The following is a 22,690-nucleotide window of genomic DNA, read 5'->3' as shown; positions in this document are numbered from 1 at the left end:
GCATCTCCTATGTGCCTGTCATTGTTCTGAGGGCTATACACATAGTGGGAAACAAGTTAGGAAAAAACGTTTCTCCCTTGGAACATACACTGTAGTGCGGAGGAACATAAACAAATAAATATATAATAACCTCAGGTCACTTATTTAAAGATGTTACAAGAGAAATAGGGAGGGGGGTAGATTATGCATGGCCTCCTAAACCATATCAGGCTTTAGGATACTGTTAAGAGTATAATATGAAGCCACTGAACAGTTTTGAGCAGGGGAATGACATGATCCAATTTGCCATGTTTCATCTATTGTAAAGTACACTTTCTCCCTGTATTTTACTATCTCTAAAATTAGAATGCCTTACAATCAATGGCATTCACATAATTGGCAGAGTTTCTTCTTATTTGGTAGTGCATATAATAATGCTGTGGTTTATAACTGATGGTGTCTGAGATTCAGCAACATGCAGTATGTTCTGAAAAGGTGAGTCTGGCTACTACATGGGAAAAGAGACTGTGGAGCAGGAACAAAAGCAAGAGAAAAACTCAGAGGTATTAGAGTGGTCTAAGAAAGATTCCTCGCTAAAATGTGAACGAGGGAAATGGGGGTGGTGGGTGAGTGGTAATGAAAGACAGATACAGGACATACTGAGCCAACTTGTTCACAGACTGAATATAAAGTTTTAAGGCAAAGAGCAGAGTTAAGGATAACTGTTAGGATTTTTGTCTTAGAAAGCAGGAAAACGGTTACACTGTTCCATGAGATAGGCAAGACAGTGAGAAGTATATTTGAAAGGAAAACCCAAACATTCTGTTTCTGACACGGTAAGTTGAACGGGTCTGTGGGCCATCCAAATGGAGACTCCTTGAATTGCAGCTGATGCCTGGTACCTCTCTGAGCAACCCCAAACGTGGGGCCATGAGAAGTGTACATTCACTTTAACTGAAGGATGAGACCAGCCTCTAGCAGAAGAGCTCTGCTTATTTGTCCAGGGACAAAACCAACAGTGATAATGCTTATCTTCCTAAGCTGGAGATCATTTATATTTGTTTTGATATACAGTAGAGTTACCTTTACAATAGTGGAATATTGCTGGGAAAATTTTTGACACTGGTCCAGTTTTGTCTGATTTCTCTCAATTTCTGCAAATAGAACCTGGGAACCAAAATATCACAACAACATTATCATTGTTATTATTACCATTGTAATAGCTGAGCATTTTTTATGTTTTAAGGTAAATCACCTGAAAGGTTGGATAAAACAGATTGCTGGGCCCCACCTCCAAAGTTTCTGATTCAGTAGGTTTGGGTTCAGGTCTGAGACTTGCTTTTCTAATGTTTTCCCAGGTCATGATGATGGTGGTAGTCTGGGGTCCATGCTTTGAAAACCACGGTTCTACATATTTTATATGTATCACTTCATTTAATCTTAACAACAATGACCTAATGAATGATGTAGGTTCAACAAAAAATGGACTTTGTCTATTTTATTGATTTAAAAAAATGCAATACTGAGAGGTTAAGTAATTTGCTCAGGGTCTCTTAGTAAGTGTGAATGAGCCAGGACTGGACACACTCCTAACTGTAATGCTAAACAAAATGAGTAAAACCCCAAAATACCAACAAATAAAAATAATTTTGAATAATTTCCTTCCATTTGCAGCTTCCCCACTCCCCATATTCTTAGTAAAGTCAAATGTAATATTAAGAAACAAAATAGAACAACTGTAATCTGTCCATCTATGACTTCAATATGCAGTCACAAAACTCAGGATTAGAAGGGCTTTTACAGGTCCATCTGGCTTACATGCAAAACCAGTATCTTGAGACCATCTCGCCTGAACCCTTTTCAGAAGAGGAGGCTCAAAAGTCTTCCCATTTAGGGGAAGCTTAATTGTGAGAGTATCATCTTCTTTTACGAGGAGCTAACATCCTGCAACTTTAACCACGCTACTGCCGCACCCACCGTCTGCTGGCTGAGCTGCTGAGACAGCACTCTGCTATCCTCTGCCTGGCCCGGCTTCATCATTTCCTGCTGGGCAGTGGTTTCCTCGATCCATTTGATGAGAGTCCTGTGGCAGGATCGGTAATCTCCCAGAACTTCCTGGATACTTTCTAGCTCAGATTGGCTGCAGGAACAAAGGGAAACTGCTATTTGATATCTTGGTATAAATACTATAAAGTAAATGAGGCAATTCCCTCCTTAGCCCATGCCTCCAGCTGAGCTGGACACAGAGGATACATCTTTATTTTGCAGAACAGCAAGGCAATGCTGTGAGAGCTATGCATGTACCCAGTGCCCTATGGGTAAAAGTAAATAGAAACCAGCTGTGTCCTGCAAGCCCTGGAAACTGCCTTGGCCTGGCAGCCCTCAGTAATCCTTGTCAATTTTTTTACCTAGGTTGCCAAGAATTACCAAGATTGACAATAAGGTAGTACTGGCTGTGCAAACACTTCTGCCCCATAATGACAGAGTACCTGTTGAGGATACCCCAGCTATGATTTATGAATCACTGTAATTTCTTAGGGAGAGAAATGAGGGGTGGTGGTGGAAAATAGTTATTCACAGTTTATTTCAGTAATAGTTTCTTACACCACTGTGTTATTCTAATCAGCCTTGAGATAGTAATTGATTATAGAGAATCAATCAAAACTTCAGTGAGTTAATGTGGCCCCTCTCCCTATATATTTACCTACTCAGCCTAGCCTCAGAAAGGTGGTTTTCTGTCTTTCCTATTCATATCAGTCATCAGAAGTGCTCAAATAAGAGATAAAAATAATTAGCAATTAGCACACATAATGTAGGGGAGGACACAGGGAAGGCAGTACAACACAGAGAAGACAAGTAGTGATTCTATAGCATCACACTACGCTGATGGACAGTGACTGTAGTGAGGTATATGTGGTGGGGACTTGATAATGGGGGGAGTCTGGTAACCACAATGTTGCTCATGTAATTGTACATTAACGATACCAAAAAAAAAAAAATAGCCAATGAATGAAAATGGAAACAAGGAATTCTGCAAAGCCCCACTATGAAAAATGGTTCATATTTGGATTAAAAACCAATAAAACAAGAACTAGAACTCAGGTTTTGTCCTTGAGAATAGATCACCAGGTCACCTTTTCAGTTTAAACTAAGACGCCATTGTCATTATGGCTTAACTAGATTAAGATCTGGGACACAGGAGAGGCACTGCTAATAGGACAGTCACTTCTGATCCAAAAGCAAGCCTTGGGTCTGCTTCAATGTTGGTGGCCCCACATTTCTGTCACTTGTCCAGAATTCACAGTGTCATTCAATTTTTACTCATCCCTATAAATTCCTGCCTTTTAACAAGAATATACAGCTATAACTATTTTTGTTTAACACCTAGTCCCTGAACTCTAACAGGAAGAAAGGGCAAGGGGTACCACTCACCGGGTCTCGAGCTGAGCAATGACCCGGTGCCAACGCTCCTGCAGCTGGGAGCCTTTCTCCTGACAGCGCTCCAGATCCAGGCTTCTCTCTGGAGTCAGGCGACTCAGCTGCTCTGCCACTACCTTGGCCCTGGCAATCTCCTCATCCAGGACTGAAAACACCGAATTCCTGTCCTTTGCTTCACTAAGCCAGTGCTATAAAAACATAAATACAAAACACAGGTTAAATAAATTCCATGTGAAAGGACTCAGACTAAGGTAGAAAACAAGAACGTTGACCACAGCAGGCTGCCCATTATATTTATGATTCAGAAGCTAGACTCTACAAAGGTTTGTGCCAGAAATGCCTCCACAGTCTTCAGGCACAATTGGGAAGCCAAGGGCAGGAAGCAGGTATAGAGAAATGTACAAAGAACTTGTGTTTGGAACCTGGCTCCACCACTTATGAACTATAAAACCAAGTCAAGTCATGTAGCCAATCTGAATATTGGTTTTCTCATCTTTAAATGGAAATAAAACCCCTTCTCTATTCACTCACAGAGAGGCTTATGAGACTCAGATGAGGTAACGGCTAAATGATTTACAAACTTAACAGCATAACCTTTAATTATATCCAATTAAGACATGATTTTACTGGAGAGAAAAGTGAGAAATTAAATAGAAAGGCACAGTCCTTTATCTTCTCTTTCTAGCTAGACATACTTCTCCATCCCTCCTTTGAATCCACATTAAAATATATTAAATACAATATTCTGTCTAGTTCAGATGCAAACTTAAATCATTGTCATGCCATCCAAAACTGCATTTCTCTGCTAACCCAAAGCAATAGAAACATGAAGTAAAAGCCCCCAAGGAACTCAGAGCAACCAACCTGTAATGTAGACCGATGGGACTCCAGGGCTGAGAGATCTGCTGGTACAGCTTCTTCCTGACTCAGCTTTATTTCATAACCTTTCACCAGGAGTTCAGCATCCTGGATGCTACGCACTATAACATCAATTGTCTTTAGTCTGTGAGGATAAAATCACCTTTGTTAACAAACACATTTTCAGAGCTGGGCTGTAGACCTGGAGCACTGTAGAGAAATTCATGAAATACAGCTGCTGAAATCAGTTTCACCATTACTAGATGACAGGGTTTCATAGAAATAAGAAAGCATGGTAAATGTGTTCCAATTTTGCACCAATTCAAAACAAATTTCTAGGGGGCACTGGGACATGTACACATGTGGAACTCATGGAAAAAAAAGATTTGAGGCCAGAAACCCACTCTACACTATGAAGAGTATAAGATCTGTTACTCCTCAAGGTCATGGGTAGGGATGGGTAGGGATATGAAGACCTTCAAAGAGTAATATTTAGTTTAGCTGAAAATTTTTCATCTTATTCTTTGGTGTTTCTTTTTCTTTCATTTCCAGAGGTATCTAATCAAACAGAAATGAGGCACACCATGGTCCTAACAATATAAATCAACTCCCTTTCTTTATCACTGGCATTTATTTGTTCACTGCGGGCCAAATGAACCCACTCCATGTTACCTGGAACTAAAGCCAAGGTTTCTTTTCATAGGTACATGCTCCTCAGGATCTGTAATCTCTCTGGATTTTTCATGAAACACTCCAGGTACTTCCCCTTCTCATCCCAAGGAAAACATTACCCTTTGGACCCAAATCCTCAGTTTACTCACTTATTCAGGTAGACAGTGGAGAGACTGTACACACAGTCCATTTTCTCCACCAGCAGATTGAGTTCTGAGCACAGAGTTGGGACACTCACACCAGATGGGGACTGATGGAGAAAGTTGTTGGATTTCATGGAAATAGCATCCAAGTCTGACCTGAGTTGCTCCAAATCCTCCTGGGTGTGCTGTCAGGAACAAGACACACAATAAAGATAGAGACAGGACTGAGCAAGTTTAGAAAGAGGTCCTTGCATGTAACAGCAAAATACTGGAAACAATCTAAATCCCATATATAGGACAGTTGTTGAATAAACTATGAAACAGCACCGAAGGAGAAGAAAGAAGGACATACATGAGTAATTTCTAAACCCAGTATTTCATACCTTCAGTCTTAAGACAAAAAGAACTATAAATGTTGGACTCTAGTTAGTAGGCTTGTTTTTTGTAGTTGTATGAGTTAGCAATTCTGAAACTATTTACCTGTACATGACAGAATTGAGCAATAAGCAAATTTATTGTGGATACATAAAGCAGGTTTTTCAGTCTTGGGGAAGAAGGTTACAAATATGGTAAGAGGAGAGGTTAGAATAAGGATTGTGGTATTGGTTTGGAACTGGATGAAGATATATATGAATTTGTAGGGGTATGTGTATGTGTGTATGACATTGATCAATAGATAACTATATTGGTCTACCTTTATGATACATTTACATGCCTATATGTACACACCATATATGTGTTTGTAAGACTGCATATTTCTAACTCTGTCTACTAAATAGTCCTAGAAGCAATGATACCTCAGCAACAGTGAGCACATGCATCAGCCAGATCTTGTTTCTAAATAACGTTCTCCACCTATAGGAAGCAAGACTCGGAAAAATGGCTGATCCCAGGATTGGAGCTGGCAAAGGCAAGATGAATCTGGAATATCTTGTTTTGTTGAAAAATAAGAAAGCACTCGAAGAATGATGGGGACATCAGCAAATTACACACCACTGAATACAATAATAATCCTAAATCCATACTGACATAAAGAAGAAAAAAAAGAGGGAGGGAGGCAAGCTCTTCCCTTTTGACAGAATGGAATTTTAAAATGTAAAAGGAATGACCATTAGTAAATCACTTTTCAGCAATAGTCATACTAATAATTAATTCAGTCAAGAACCAACAACAGATGCTAAAACTCACTGCTGAAAGTTTGATGTAAAACAGGATATTTATATAATCTCAGAGCATCTCCCCACAAGATAGTTCGTAATTACAAAGGGGGAAATAGCAACAAGTGATAAAAGTTATCAGCAACAATGCGACAAATCAGTATCACATGCCTCCTGGTATGATGCATCAAGTACACAATGTCACTTCTGTAATATCACTGCCAAAAATGTATAACCTATCACTAATCATGACAAAGCCTCAGATATACACACGAGGGACATTCTACAAAATAAAATGCACACTTCAAAAGTGTTAAGGTCATGAAAGATAATGAAAAGTCAAGAAACTTTCAGTTTAAGGAAATTTAAAGACAGACAGCAGCTAAATGCAACGTGTAATACTGGATTGAATCCTGTACCAAAAATACTCCTTTTTTTGTGGGGTCAGGGGTGGGGGTGGGGGTGGGGCTACCAAAAAAATGCATTAGGTCAACTGATGAAAGTTTAATAAGGTCTCAGCAGTGTTATATCAATATTTATTTCCTGTTTTTAATCACTGTCTTGTGGTTGTGTAAGAGACTACCCTTATTTCTTGGAAATGCACACTGAAGTATTTAAGCATCATGTTGGAACTTCTCTTCATTTAAAAAAAGATTATCATGTATATATATATATATATATATATATATATACACATACATATATATATATGAAGAAACTGATAAAGCAAATGAAAAAATGTCAATATTTGGGAAATGGATCTAGGTGAAGGTTTTATGAGAAAAAAACTTTTCTTTATAATGAAGACATTTCAAAATAAAGTTAAAAAAAGAAGATCCTTTAGAAGAGCTGAATAATAACCTTGATTTCTTAGAATATTCTAGTTTGCAGGGACAAACAGATGTTGGATGACTACAGAAAAGTAAAAGGCTTGAACTGGAAAATTACAGCTTCATATGATAGGCTTCAAATAAGCATATTAGATCTCTCTTGGCCAATGAAAATTATACTGCCCTCTCATTGTCCTCTTCAAGTTTAGGAATAATTGAGAAAGGAAGAAAAATCACTCCTTGTTAGCCAGTCCTATCCATTCCCTTTAAGCTCCCAGATCAAATCTAATATTCTTTATAGAGCTCTCCTCTACCAACCCAAGTAGAAATGTTCTAATAATACTCTAAATCCCTATAGCAATTTTTGCTTGGCAAAACTCTGGCAACACAGTAGGTACTGCATGGATGAGAGCACTGATGGGAGGAGCAAGCACGTCGGACCCTGATGACGTGTCAAAGTCCCCGGCTGTTGCCCCCTGCCAACCTGAAAAATGTGCCTTACCGTTAGCCAATCCTCGCACCGCTGTAAATCTAAGCTCTGCCTCCCCCTACCTTCTTTAAAAACTCGCTGCCTGTCTGCTTACGCGCGAATTCCCCAGCCTCTACTTCTGTAGACTGGGGAAATCTCGCCTGGGTGTTTGCGTTCAAATAAACTACCTGGCCCTTTGTTGCCTCTCTTTGCCTGCTTATTTCGGCTAGAATTTATCTTACAGGTACTATCTTTTGACATCTCTTATACTGCAGTCTCTAACTGTGACTTTAACTTTCTATTCTTAACTACAAGCCAAAAGTGAGGACTTTGGCTTACTTTCTTTGCATGCTCATGAACACTTAATAAAGCAATTAATATTTGCTGGTCTTACTTCAAAACTGCTGTCCTACACTTTGATGGCATTTGATTTTTCCAAGAAGCTAATTATGTGTATTCTATCACTTAATTTTCAAAACAACTTTGTGACTCAGATATTATCTGACTCGTGTATTATGTGACTCAGATATATCTCTGTGACTCAGAGTGTACACCAGAGCCTAGAGTAGAATCTGAGTCTTTCCTTATTATTTTTTATGCTATACGACTAATGACTAATGATAACCATGTCACATAAAGTAACACAAGCATATTTAAATGATAGAGCAGATAGCAGCATCTCTACTCAGTGGTCTTAAAATATGCCCAAATACAGTACTTAGAAAAATTTAGCAGTCTATTTGCCTTCCCAACTACGTAGGAAGCTAATTAACATTTAGCAATATACTGGGAGCTGAAACCATGCTTCTCCATAGGTAAAAGGCACTTAAAGGCTGCAGGGAAAAATTCTTCCTATAGGAGTACCTTATTTCTTGGTCTCCATACTGTCTTGCTACCCGATTCATTCTGATTCTGAAAGCATTTATTCTGACATTAACTTGGTCTTAGGACCATCTCTTGCTTACCTCTTGCTCTGCGATCCTTAGTGCATTGTCCTGCCGAGCATCTTTATCAGTCCTAGAACCAGCTGGGGACTGAATTCGTTTAACCAGTCTCTGTTCATACTCCTCCAGGCGCAGCCAGATATTCTTCAGCTCTGAAATGTACATCTTGGCCACAGTTTCCTCTTTGTCTTCTGTGAATACACAAGCACAGAAGACCATTAAGTACCATAACAGAGATCAGCCAACTTGAGATGAACAGATTCATCAGAGAGAGGACACCACTGGTTCCAGCAGATCTTATATTCCACAAATGAAAGCAAGGACTTTATGAAGAGAACATTCTGCCTGATCCTAAATTCCCTATATTATATACTGATCCTTAAGGATCCAAACATGTTATTCCACAAGAAAATGTGACAGGTTCTAATTAGCAAGAATAACCAAAATATGGTCTCTTCTTCCATGATCTGATTTTGAAAATTCACCTCTACAAGTTTTTCTCTATCTTAAGTTTTTAGTAACTCCAATGGCAAAAAGGTGGTGATGGCACTTCTAGTTCACATGAGGCGTCTAGCAGCACCCTTGAGGGCTCTCATTCCACCACTACTGTCCAAGGCACACACCATTCTCCATGGACTTCATCAGGTGCTGGAAGTGGGTTTTACAAGTCTCCACCTCCTCTTCCAAGCGCAAACGATCAGCCACTGAGAAGAGCACAGAGTCGCGGCTATCCTGCAGAAAGTCCTCACAGTGGGCCTGTAGGTTCTTCATGACCTGGTGGCACTCCCCTGGTGCTGACGATCGAAGCTAGAGACAAACCAAAAGAAACTTCAATAGAATGGGAACATAATACTTTCTCCCTCTCTCCTTTTTATTGATGCTTAATACATAAATAAAAGTTATAGACCATAATTATAAACACATTGGTTTTTTCACAAATCAAACTTGTCCATTTAATCAGCATTCAGATTGGTCAAGAAATAGAATATCATTAGCACCCAAAAATACCCTTTGTGTCCTCTTGGACATGCCCTTAACATTGGTTAATTCACAGTATTCCCCTACAAAATACACACATGCAAAAGAGATGTTTGTCCTCCAGGGTGAGACGAAGCCTACAACCTTTGCCCTCTGCCAAGAAAACCAGGATGTCAGGTGTTATTTATTTGCATCAGAAATTTCCTCAACCATTCAGGCTGCTGTTGTTAATTCCTAAGACCCTCAGGCCGCTAACCCTGAAATACTATCTATGACTCCACATTACCCCCTTTGGGTGGGTAGGAGTCTCACAGTAATGAAAAAAATTCCATTTGAACAAAGCTTGCAAATAGGATGTGAGCCTGGTGTAGAGCTTTCATAATTACCTTTTCCAGGTTCCAGGTCTTCACAAGGTCAAGGTCCTTCCTCAGGTAGTTCCAGGAGATAAGGCTTTTGGTGTTAACATGTAGCTGATGCCAAAGGGCCATCACTTTCTGGTAGGACTGTTCAACCCTAGAAACAACAGAAAACATGGCTACAGCTTTTTTGAGCTCACACTAGAGACTTAAGGAAAAAAAATGTTATTGCCTAGCAGAATGAGCTCATATGCCGGGGAAGAGAGAAAGTCAACAAGTTAAATACTAACAACACAGGAATCTTTGGAACTAAATTGAGATACTTAAACAATTTAGATTTGCTACAGTATTATATGATGTCAGCATATATTTAGCAGCCTCATAAATGCTACCTGATTGTAATCTAATTAGAGAAGTTAGAGGAAATACCTAGCAAGAGGAACAATAGAAAAAAGTAGAGATAAAATAACCCTACTGGAATTGTTGAAAAATAACAATATTAATGCTTAGTGATTTATTGTGTTCTGTACATTTACAAAACTGCTAAAATGTTTAAAAGTTTATAGCAACTTTAAAAGTTCATCTGGCATATACAAGGGAACTGTATTATGAATGTCTTGAGAATCATTTTTCTAGAACATTCCATGCCTAATTCAATCTCAACTTGGTGGAAGACAACTTACATATACATGTATTCAACACACATCACTTCATCTTGGATTTCTTCAAGTTTAGAAATTTGAGATATAAACAATAGAAGCCAGGACCTCAGTTAAATGACAGACATTAAGCCCATTAGCTTACCCTCCAAAAATCCCATTAAAATGGCAGTAGTGCTGAAATAAAAAGTTGAAACTAGTTCACTCTGGAAAGTAGAACTCTGGGGTAGGGGAGGTAATTGCTCATTTTTATTATAAGCTTTGTGGTATAATTAGGCTTTTAAAAATATGAACATGTATTTCTTTAGCAAAATATAAATTAAGAAAAATTAACAGTCACTAAAAAATCAATCCTCTGAGAGTAACTATTGATAATCAAGTATCATCATAGACTGTATTTCAATTGAACATAAAACATTTACTGAAAATCTACTATGGGGCTGGCAGTGCAAGATTTGATATCCCAACAGGAAGCCTGTCACAGAGGAAATCTTAAAACATGGTTGCTCTGTTCAAAATCACAGATGCAGATCTGTCCCACCAACAGCTCATTTGGGATGAATAGCTGAGGTGGCAGCTGAGCAAATTTACCTGCCAGCCATCTCAATGGCATCCTTATTGGGTGAGGGAATGAGGAAACAGACTGATGGCACCATTGCTTCATTCCCTGTGGGGCTGATCACTTTCCACTTGGTCCGCTGTGAATTATCTTCCAGCACACACTCATCATTCTTACAAACTGTGATCTGAAGAGAAAAATTTACAAGTTATTGCTAAGGGGTAAACCAACAACCCATTATTACCAGGTGTCTGATCCCAAGGCTATGAAACCCTTAAGAAAAGATAATTTTGTAGACCTGCCATCACTTAGTGAGAGTTCCTGATTTTTATAAAAGATAACATGTAATCACACAGGAAAGACTCTGACATCAAATAAAACAAGAAAGCTAGTGCTTATTAAATGCCTGTTAGATGTCAAGTAATTAAGTACATGAAAGTTATAAGGAGACTATAAGACCTTCAAGAGCAACCTCTTTGCATCTACAGCCACAGGGTAAAACTTAAAGGGACAAGAGTAATTAAAAACTTTGCTTTTGTGATGTCTCCTCTTCCTCCCTTCCTGTCATCCCACTCAAATCCCTAAAAATGTTCAAGCATTTTGGAATCAATCCTTTCTCTTGAGAGATAAGTAACCAACATTATTATCCCTATTTAATAGGCAGATATACTGAGACACAGAAAGTGCAGAAAAAGTTCATTCAGTCATTTATATAACAAGTATTTATTGAGCATGCCTTGAGCCTGGAAGTGTGCTAGGCCACTGGATCTAAAAATGGTGAAATGGTGAGGCCAACAAACATGGTCCATATTCCATATATTCTGGTGGGTATATAGTTACATTACTGTGTGGCAAAAGCAATTTCCAGGAAATGCAAGGAAAGGACATGACCGAGTCTTGCTTAGAGAGGTAAAGAAAGATTTTTCAGGACCTTGAAGCCACATTAAGGAATTTCTGAATATTAAGACTCTCTAAGCGACATTAAGACTTTCAAAATAGAATGGGGATTTCTTGTAGGAAATAAGCAGGGGAGAAACTTTTTTTTAAAGATCATGCTGCTGGCAGAATAAAGAAGCAGAGAATGGGGAGGCTGATGCAATGATCTAAGCAAAAGACACTGATGGTCTCAGGGTAGTAGCAGCAAGGACAGAAGTTCACTTAAAGAGCTTTATTTAGATTTAGGGCTGACTTGGTCACCCTACTAGCTGTGGGAATAAGAAGGAAGAATTCAAATGCATCACCCAGGCGCTACGAAGTACCATTTCCTTACCACTTAGGCAACTGGGTGGATGATGATGCGAACCACAGAGGCAGGGAGTGGGTCAGGATTGCAGAATGGAGGCTTTTTTTTTTTAACAATAGAAGAGACTTGAGCATGTGTAGGTTCTAATAAAAAAAACTTCTTTCATTTGATCTTTTTATCATAACCTTACTGAAGGTTTCCCTTCTTCCTTCCATCCCTCTGGAGCCATAGTACCCCTTCCACTGCCCTCACCTCAATCTGTCGATAATCACAGATGGCCTTCACAGAAATGGTGCTCTTTAGCACATGGTCAGGACTGCGTGGCTTTAGCTGAACAATGGTTTTTGATCTCCCAACAAGACTGGCAACGGAACTCTTGGACTGTATAAGCTGTTCCTTTTCATCCTACAAAATGAGAAGAAAAACAAAATGACATTAATATTGCTATTCAGGGTAACTAAGTCAACAAAGAAAACTGAGTGCTCCACTCCCTCAGAGAATGTCATTTCTCAGTTAAGAAGGGATCCTTGGTGGAGCCATCTTAGAAATACAAAGACAAAGAAAAAAGGAGAAGATACTTCTGTCTTCTACCAAGTACTTTTGTACTCAAATTTTGCAGCTTTCTGTTGTACCCTTTTCAATGAATGACAAAGCCACATGCAAAAACAAAAACAAAAACAAAAACCCCAAAACATACAAGCGCTTCTGGCTGCCAAATACAGCTATATGGAGCTAACAACAGATTTCCCCACATAAAATTCAGAAAACATGGAAGTTAAAAACAATAACAACAACATTGTTGTTATTATTATTCACTTTCTCACTGGTAGAAGTCAGGTCTTACCTTTTGCTTAGGAGAAGCTAGAGTTATGCTCTTCACAATTTTTAAAAATAATTTAATCTCCCAAGCTCTACTACAAATATTTGACTCTCTTAAATTGAGTCAAACTTTCTAGAAAAAGATCTTAGCTCTTCAACCAACCATTTATTATCCAATGCTGTTGGTGAAGGCATCATGACCAATGATTTAGGGTTTACTTTTTAGTGTCTTGCTGTGACATATTCACACAAATTTGATTGGTTTGAAAGAATTATCATGCAAAACTGAACTCTCAAGTCCCTGCAAACCCAATTATCTTAAAACCTAGTGAACTTCTTGTCAACAAAATTGGTAGCAGTGTACTACCAATTCTTTCAGAGAGTAATAGATACCCTTCGTCTATTAACCAGGATATTTCAAGCCCATTTGAGGTATAAAAAGTCCCCAGAAGAGGGCTTTCTTAGGATGGAAGTAGATGTGATGAAAGTAAAAAGTTAATAATGTCAAGAAATGTCATTAAAGAATTAAGAATATGCAAGTAAAGAAAAACAAATGCTTAAATAAACTACCTGTGCCTGTCCCCGGGAGCATGATTGGAAGAAATACAACTTTAACTTATTAGTTAAGAAAGAGGAATGGAATATATCAGGGAGACAGCCACACTGTTCCATACTTGAGAGCTGGTCTACCCATTTCCATTTCCTTGCAATAAAGATGTCAATTTCTGTCTAACCCACAGGCAAACATCTCAAGCTCCAGAGACCAAGTGCTCAGCGTGGTAAAAGTTCTGAAAAGAACCAGAAGCCATGACAGATGCTCCCGAACCTGACGGACAAGCTGAGGATAAGCTGAGGAGCAGACCCAGGTGATTCCATGCCCAGATGACGCCGCCAACCCGACGCCCCTGACCTGGAGAGGAGGGAACAGAGCAGCGACCCTCGAGAAGAGAAGATATGACAACAATTGCAGAGGAGTTACCCTATGACAGGAAGGTACTCTGTGGGAGGGAGGAAATAATAGCCATGGATTATTATATTCCTCCTTCATACTTGTACCTCCAAGAGAGACATTCTAGAGACAACATCTGAAGTCAAGCTTTCACCCTTTACTCCAAATTAATTAACAGACTGTTTGCCCAAGTGAAACACTGACTATGAACCCACTCATAGAGTTAACAATACCTGAAGGTATTAAAAAAAAAAAATCAACTTATGTTCATAAATGCCCAAGTCTTAACCATGAAAAAAATGATACTGTTCTGGGTTATTCTGGTTCTCTAATTTATAATTTTCTATTGAAATGTGAGAATACCCTGGCTTCTCATACAGGAATACTACTTTCCCTATCATATACATATTTCTATTTAATTTGAGATATATCTTGAGCCTTGTCTTGCCAATTCTATATAATATACATTCATTAAACATAATCAGCCCTGCTGATTTTATTACTAGCACTTCTGAGAGAATAATTCAATGGTGAAAATGAAGATAAAATTAATTTAAATATATTTGAGAGAATATATTAATAAAATATAAAGTTAATTAGCACCAAACTTTTAAAAAATATTGGATACAGAAATATTTTTTAAGTTAATATTGCTACATAAATACACTGGACAAATACTGCATTACACTTCAATAAGATTTGAATGTTGTCCTTAATTAAATACTTCATCATTACCAAGGAGGAAAACTTGGCTCGGGTCTAGTTCGGCAGTTTGGTTTGGTTTTAATTCTCTTCGCATGAGAGAGTGCAAAAGAACCTGATGTCCCTTAATGCCCTTCAGCCCTATCTTCATGCCCCATTCCTTATCTTTGGTCCTGAATTAAACAGGGGCAACACAAAGAAAGCATGATGAGTGCTAAGTGGCTCGGTTTGGGGAAGTGAATAGGCCTTATTCAATAGCATACCCAAGAAATCTTAATAGCAACTTCTTTAAGGAAAGGAAAAAGAAAGAACAAAATTGATTAAACTCTTTTTGAATGTGAGCCAAACTTTATTACAATGACCCATTGCCCTGGAGCTTTTAAGGATATAACAGCAGCAGCTGAGAGGGTTTACTCTGTTTCTCAGAAGGAATCATCCCATTGAGGCAACACCCACCATGGAGTCCTGGAGCAGGTCCTCGAGGCGGGATAAGCTGGTGTTGTGGTCACAAGAGTATTTTCGTTTGATGGAGTCTTGGAGGTTCCTCAAGAATAACTCCAGCTCTCGTGCATCACTGAAGAACTGTGGGGACAGAGGTGGGGGTGGGGGCACCTTGTGTTCAGTACATCATAACGCCAAGATGGTAACCGAGAAAGAACAATCTTACTATGCAAGGCAAGCAAAGCTTATTACACTCTCTTGGATTAGTGGTACTTCATTACAAAGACCACAAAAGTAGGAACTGCAGGGCTTAAAACGCCAAGTTTGGGAAACAGTAGTGATGACTACTGTAAAGTCTGCTGACACTCCACAGAAGAGTTAGTTTTCCTCACCCCTTAAGAAGCCCCTGCTGGTTCCTCTTGACTTCTGCTTAGTGACAACACTTGGCTGTGAGGTATATTTCATGAAAAGCCTAGAGGTTGAGGATTCAAATGCTTCACTTCATCAATATGGTTACAAAATGATCAGGGAGCTTACTTAATTAGGGCAGAACTCAACAGAGATAATAGCTTATTTCCTCCTCCTACCCTCACCCAAAAACAAGCAGTGTATTTTTGATGTGATAGATGGAAGAAAAAAACAGTCCTGATAATGTGACAGCTTTTCCCTTCAAGAGGTGCTGTTTCTCCTCTCCTTGAAGAGGGGCATGGGCACCTGACCTGTTTGACCAATAGCACATTAATAAATATGACAGCGGAAGAAAGTGCTTGTGTTCTGGGGCTTGCTCTCTCTTGCTGCTTGTGGAACACAGCTACTCTATTTAGAAGGCTAGCACAGCCTATTGGATGCTAGAGACTTGTGTATGGACTTGTACCCTGTCACCCTAACCAACTGTCAGACATGTGAGTGATGCCATTTGGGGCCAACCAGCCCCCACCATGGCAGCCTGCCAGCTGCCTACAACCATGCATAAGCTAGGCAAAATGAAAAAGCCACTCAGCTGAGCCTGGCCCAAACTGCTAATGCACAGAATTGTAAGCTGACTAAGTAGTTGTTTAAAGCGGCAAAGTTTTGGGTGGCTTATATGATAAAGGTTAACTGATAAAGATGTGTTTTTAACCTCACCTTTACCATGCATGCATGTATGAGTGCACACACACATACACACACAATCCCTTGCCTGAATGAAAAAGGGTGTTCTCATCCTCTCTGAGCACATGCACATTCACACACATACACATACACACAGACTACACACAGACACAAATAAAAAGCCCATCTACCTGAAAATAAGCAGTATTCTCTTTTACATGCTGCTCGACACACAAGCACAGCTGCTTCATCCACTGCAACTGGGACTGGACAGCGGCACTGTAAGCCTGCAACAACCAGGTGCACAGACAGAAGACCAAGAGGTTAATGAAAGTATATGTGCAATGCTCATTCCAAGTACAACTCTGCCAGTGATATGGAGATCATGCCTATACTCTGCCAACAGAAGATCCATAAAGATCCTTGACTGGCATTTGTTTGCTCAATGCCTCCCATGAAAAAGAGGCTTATTTTTCACCCAACATGGTTTTGAAAGAAAGGGTTACATAGAAAATGCCTCCTTCACACTCAGTGGCAACTCAATGATCTGGTCAGCAAAACCCAGGCAAAATAAATCCCTCCTGGATTCTGCCACTGTCTCTCTTCTCTGGGCAAAGGCACCATACCAACAAGAGGCAGGATCTGTCTGGGTAGTTATCTGAAAAAATATGGTTAAAGTCACTTTCCCCATGAAGTTAGGGATCAATGTCTCTTTTGTTTCTTGTAGTATTTTCCTTAGACTATCAAAACTGTTTGCAGTATTTAGGAGGTTAGATGAAAAGAGAAATGACACAAGACAAATGATCCCTGACTCTTCCTCCACATCTTTCAGCAGAACAAAGTCTGATATGAACACTTTTATAACAGCCATCTCTGAGCACTTGGTCCTCACACACTCTCCAAAGCCACACACCTCCACAGTCTGCTTGGCTGGATGGTTCTCAAGTGACAGCAGCTCTGCCGTATCTTGTAGAGACCGAAACACATCCTGTTTTTCCTCCAGTTCCATTGTCAGCTCCTGAAAATTGAATTCAATTTATGCAATACATGCTATTAAGGGAGGAGTAGCAATAAAGACAAAGCTATGTTCCCTGCCCTACTTTAAAGGAGCCCGCAATACAGGGTTAGTGCCAAAAAAGAGATGAATAAACAGAAAAAAGTAAAATGCTGGCATTACTGGCAAATAACTCACAAAGGATATGAGACCTGAGCCAGACCTGAGTAAGTGGGGGGATATAGGATGAGCACTGGAGGCAGAGAAAGGTAACTCGGCTGAGTGGCTGGTTCATGTCAGCACCCGCCTAACACAGTGCTTGACACACCAGTAGATCAAAGCACTGAGTAGCTGGCTTTACTCAGACTATTCCCTCAGCCTGCAGTGCCTTCCTCTGGCTTTAAGTTATGCTAAAATACAGGACCCGTTTGAAATGCCAGTTCTTCTGGGAAGCTGGGTACTGATCTTTGCTATCAGACTGGATTCCTTCTCTTGATGCTCTCCAAATACTTTCTTTATATCTCTGTCATAGCCTAATTTCCATTCTCATACAAACTGCTTATTGAATTATAGCATCTGTTCTTTCTTCTTTACTTCAGAAGAATTATATACCATTCCCTCATCAGGAGGAAGTTACATTTTTTAAACAACTTTAGATTAATGGAATTAAAGTATCTAAAGTGAGTGTTAGTAAAAAGCTTCCTACTTGCATAGGGTTTACAAATCCCTTAAAAATCCTGATATGAAAATACTAAAAGTAGAAAAACATAACCTTACTTGTATTCACTGAAAAGAATAAAAGCATTGTGCCATTTGTTCAATGCTGAATTTTCCTTCCCATTTTATAAAAAAAGGTATTTTAACCAAAAAAACATTAAATGAACTGAAGAGAATTCAGAATTTGAGAGAAGCCAAGAGTATACCTCAGGTGAACAATACTAAACCCTATACTAAATGCTTTGCCTCTATTGGTTTCTTAAATCTGACTCAATCTTTTATACCACCCTGCGAAATGGTACTTTTATTATCCTATTTTACAGTGGTCCAGAGAGGTTAAATAACTCATCTACGGTCACAGGGCTAAGAAATGCAGGAATAAGAATGTGAGGCCACATCTCTCTCACTCCAAAGCCCATAATCTTAACCACAAAACTATATTGCTTCTGAAATGAATCAACTTACAGATTGCTGCTCTCTTTGCCCAAGACACTGACTTTTCTAAATGCAGTCAAATAAATTCTAGGGCTCAATTTCCCCTCTCCACATACACTTCTTACATGCACAGATGCACTAAGCAGGGTCCCTATTTCTATTTAGCAGAATGCAAATCCAGAAATCCAAGCTCTCAACAGACCAGCCTCTCTGTCTCCTGCTGCTGCTATTATATAAACATGGCAGTCCTGTTGTGCTAGACTCACAGAGAAGTAATTTCTCTTGGCTGAGATATTAGGGTTGTTGTCACTCCAATCATATGCTAGTTCTTCCTCCTCCTTCTCATTCAACCATATCAACTCAGCTGTAGCTCTGGAGACAAATTTATGCAGGCTCTGAAGGTGTCTCATCCGGAAGCTTGATGTTTCCTAGACGAAATGAGGATTATAAGGTTAGACTGCCAGACTTTCTTTCATCTATACAAGATAGCACATTTGACTTCAAAGCAAAAAACAACCCGGGAAATGAACTTAGCCTTGCTTTTTCATCTCTGAGTGCTTCCCCATGGACTCAAATTTAGTATAAGTTTGGTACAGGACTCCCAGAGCCTTTGTCAATCCCAGCTAAAAGCTGGAACTCACCGGGTCTTTGTGAGGCTCCCTGGATAAAGAACAATCCTGAGCCTGTCCTACTATGGACAATCTTGAAAGACAGGAATGAAAAACAACAGAAGAGAAATCCCCTTCCTACCAGCCTCAAACCTTTAGCTTTGGTATCTCAAAGCACACATAGCCAGAGCTTTGGTGAAACATGAGAACTAGGGATGGTTCTATTTAATTAAAACTGTCTGGTTTCTGATCCATTAAGAAAATTTAGAAAATATTATAATACATATGAACAATTGCACTGTAAATGATATAACCTAATAAACAGAAGCCAAAGCAGGGCCAAACTGTGAGCTTTCTGAATTAGGGAAGAGAGTTCTTTTGGAGGGAACCAGATTCTCCATAAACAGAACATAAAAGAATTCATCAAAACTCACCTTCAATTTACAATACTGTGTCTCCAATTTCCCAAGAGTTTCAACATAACTGGTATGGAAATTTTGGGACATTTTTCCCTGATAAGAAAGGAATGAAAAAAATATACATGAGAAAAGAGTAAGTAAACTATATCTATGGTATGGTTTCAAATATGTAAATACTATGTCTGCACACAGACAGGGACTGGTTACTCTGAGAAAACAGTAGCTTAGAAAACAAATATCTGGGTCAGATTTTATAGAGCTTGGAGCACCACTGAGTGACAAACAGTTCAGCAGAATGACCATAACTGAGAGACCTCACTGTCTGTGCTGCCAGTAATTCTGGGAGGTTTCTAAGAAAAACTTATGCCTGAACATTCCCAAAGTACTCAACTGCTTTTTTGAAGGGAAGAGTTGAAATTAAGAAGAGGAAGATAATTCAGCCATAAAAAAAGAAACCCTGCCATTTACGGCAACACAGATGGACCTAGAGGGTATTAAGCTAAGTAAAGTAAGCCAGGCAGAGAAAGACAAATACCACATGATTTCACTTATTTATGGAGTCTAAAAACAAAATGAACCAAACAGAGTAGACTCAGAGACACTGAGGAGTGACTGGTGATTGCCATGGGGGAGAGGTTAGGTGGGTGAAAGGGCAAGGGGGATAAAGGAGCACAAAAATCTCAATCATAATATAAGTTGGTCACAGGGATAGAAATGTAGCATGGGAATTACAGCCAATAGTTCTGTAATATCTTTCTGTTTTGACAGATGGTAACTGTCCTAATTGGGGTGAAGATTTAATAATGTACATAACTGTTGAACCACTGTGTTGTATACTTGAAACCAATATAATACTGTGTATCAACGATAATTTACTGAAAAAAAAACACAAAAAATGGAAAAATGGGAAGACATAATATATAGGGGAGAGACTGAGTGAAGAGTTTCTCTATGCCAGTTCTCTTTGCAGGCAGGAAGTAAAGTGGAAAGAGTGTAAGTTTTTGGAGCAGAAAGCCTGTGTTTGGAAACTGCATTCACTATTTACTAATTTGGACCTTAGCTTTCGGTATTAACCCCTTTTAGTAAAAAGGGATTAATAAAAATACCTTTCTCACAAGGGTATGAAGAGCAAAAGAAGCACTTTGTGTGAAAAGGGAATTTGGTGTAAAGTGCTATTCATGGTTAAGATTCTTTTGCAGCCCCTCTGTTAAGTTAGGAACAGTTGCACTGTGCATACTGCCCCAGTACTGGCCCTGCCCCACCTTCCCATAATGGTTTCTGAATGCCACACACCTCATACAACCTGGCCTCTTTGACACTTGAACCCAGTCCTTCCACACTGGCATGGATTTGCTGCTGTGTTTCCAGCTGAAACTCCACACTGGGTAGGTCATTGCCCCACTCTGCTCGCTCCAGTTTCATCTGAAAAAGAAAAAATATGTTTATAATAATTTACTGCTGGATTGGCAGAAAAAGAAAATTTTTAGAATTGATGTTTTGATAGAGTGCTGGAGTAGAGGATTGGGTAAAAGGACATCTAAACTGTCTCTGTCATGGCCTTTTACAAGAAAACATGCCATTATCATGCCCAAGGAGCTGGAAACCAAACCCCAGCAATGACAGTAGCAAAGGCAGCTTTTGGCTGCTGCATTATGGGAATACATTCCTTAATCTACCAACCAGAAAGATGTTCCTATATGCCAAAGATGCTCAGCTTTATAGATTAGGCAATTCCCTTTATGGAGTCTCTGTATTACATGATCACAATGGATATAAGAAATAAATATCTGAAAATATGAAAATTCATTCATGGCATTCACTATTGGCCAATGGAAGATATTTTAAAACAGCTTGTGTTTGGAAGTTTTTATTCCTCAGTACATGAGGAATCCATCATCAGGGGATGGAAAAAATTTAATACAAAACAAAAAGGTTAAAAGGATAAAAAGACCAAGATTGAACTTGAACCACTTCCCTAGAATCCATGTGAACAGTGTGCCTTGGAGTCATGAAACACGGCAGCCCTGCTTGAGCTTAAGAGCAACTACCAACAACAAAAGGGAAAGGAAAGTCCCTCTGACAATGAGGAAATCTCAGAAAAGGTAACCAAGATTTACAAACTCTCCAATTTCTCCCGCAAGCTCTACTTAGAGCACAGTTAGCTGGAGGGAATTGATTCCTAAAGAGCTTCAAATTAGAAAAGCCTAAGCTATTCAGTGTGGGATTTCTGAAGATCTGAGTTGACACTATCCATTTAAAAAATTAAGATCGGGGGAGCTGGATCCCAGGCAGCATCACTAATTAAGAGAACTATACAAGAGGCAGAGAGCAACCTGGTCCTCCTAGAAAAGCTGCTGGATCCAGTAAACTCCAGTGCACTGCACAAGCACTCAGAACACATACCCACCTGCATTTCTTCTACCCAAGACAGTAGTTCATACACAAATCGGAGACTGCCTTCATCTTCAGAGGAGGAGATAGACACAAGTTCAGCCCGAGTCATGGGCTTTCGGAACCAGGAGGTAGAGGAAGAATGGGTTCCCTTGGTCAAAGGTTCTGCCTTCAGATGAGTAGTGGTTAAAGCAGAGGGTGGAACCAATTCAAGTGATGTGAAATGGCCCTTCTGATACATGTTTGTGCACTCTAAACGCAAGGTGACCAGCTCATCCTGTAGACGCATGACCCTGAAATGGAAGGAGAGAAAGAAGGAAGACACTTAAATCTGTAACGTGCTTTTTAAGATGTAATTTTCCATATCCATTTGACAGAGATGAGGTAAAAATAAAAATGAGATCATATCAAGATAAGTGTTTTGTAAAAGAAAAAGTGTTACATGAATGCAAGGTGGTATTAACATCTTTATCGTCCAGAGTTGTCTTTAAGGCAAATGCCAAATTACAGTGTTAATTGGAAGACAGCAAACCAGCTCTGCTTATATAACTCCTGGATGGTGTAACAGAACAAACAACAGATTAGGGGCCAAAAGATATGGGTCTTTGTCTTGGCTCTGTACAAGCTACATGACTTAGACGATCCTCATCCCCTCTGTAGGTCTTGGTTTCCTCTTGTAAAAAATGATGCACTGGATCACCAGCAATTCTAAACAAGACGTGGCACCACACACCCTGCAGGTCACAGTGAAATATGTGGGGTGTTAGAAGAGCCACAAAGACAAGGGAATCCTACAGGTGTTTAGTGGGCAGGGCCTGAAATAAGGGGAAACCACCCT

General features: G+C 39.4%; 1 protein-coding gene across 28 annotated transcripts in view; it reads right to left on the bottom strand.

Annotated features, from left to right (window-relative positions):
* MACF1 (microtubule actin crosslinking factor 1) overlaps positions 1-22,690 on the bottom strand; it is a 471,369-nt gene that overhangs the window by 283,225 nt on the left and 165,454 nt on the right. For all 28 annotated transcript variants that reach the window (XM_073233661.1, XM_073233662.1, XM_073233665.1 and 25 more), the window contains 17 exons: positions 21,869-22,145; positions 20,755-20,883; positions 19,477-19,554; positions 18,701-18,862; positions 17,202-17,306; positions 16,480-16,575; positions 15,212-15,337; positions 12,538-12,690; positions 11,075-11,229; positions 9,855-9,981; positions 9,114-9,297; positions 8,512-8,681; positions 5,097-5,275; positions 4,282-4,420; positions 3,412-3,605; positions 1,957-2,119; positions 1,063-1,146 (listed from right to left, as the gene is read on the bottom strand). In XM_073233661.1, the coding sequence (XP_073089762.1) occupies positions 1,063-1,146; positions 1,957-2,119; positions 3,412-3,605; positions 4,282-4,420; positions 5,097-5,275; positions 8,512-8,681; positions 9,114-9,297; positions 9,855-9,981; positions 11,075-11,229; positions 12,538-12,690; positions 15,212-15,337; positions 16,480-16,575; positions 17,202-17,306; positions 18,701-18,862; positions 19,477-19,554; positions 20,755-20,883; positions 21,869-22,145 (2,521 nt within the window). The remainder of the gene's footprint in view (positions 1-1,062; positions 1,147-1,956; positions 2,120-3,411; positions 3,606-4,281; positions 4,421-5,096; positions 5,276-8,511; positions 8,682-9,113; positions 9,298-9,854; positions 9,982-11,074; positions 11,230-12,537; positions 12,691-15,211; positions 15,338-16,479; positions 16,576-17,201; positions 17,307-18,700; positions 18,863-19,476; positions 19,555-20,754; positions 20,884-21,868; positions 22,146-22,690) is intronic.

Source organism: Manis javanica, chromosome 4, assembly GCF_040802235.1.
Source record: "Manis javanica isolate MJ-LG chromosome 4, MJ_LKY, whole genome shotgun sequence".
Taxonomy (NCBI): Eukaryota; Metazoa; Chordata; class Mammalia; order Pholidota; family Manidae; genus Manis; species Manis javanica.
The sequence above is the reverse complement of the archived record's forward strand: the minus strand, read 5'-3'. Positions and strand labels throughout refer to the sequence as shown.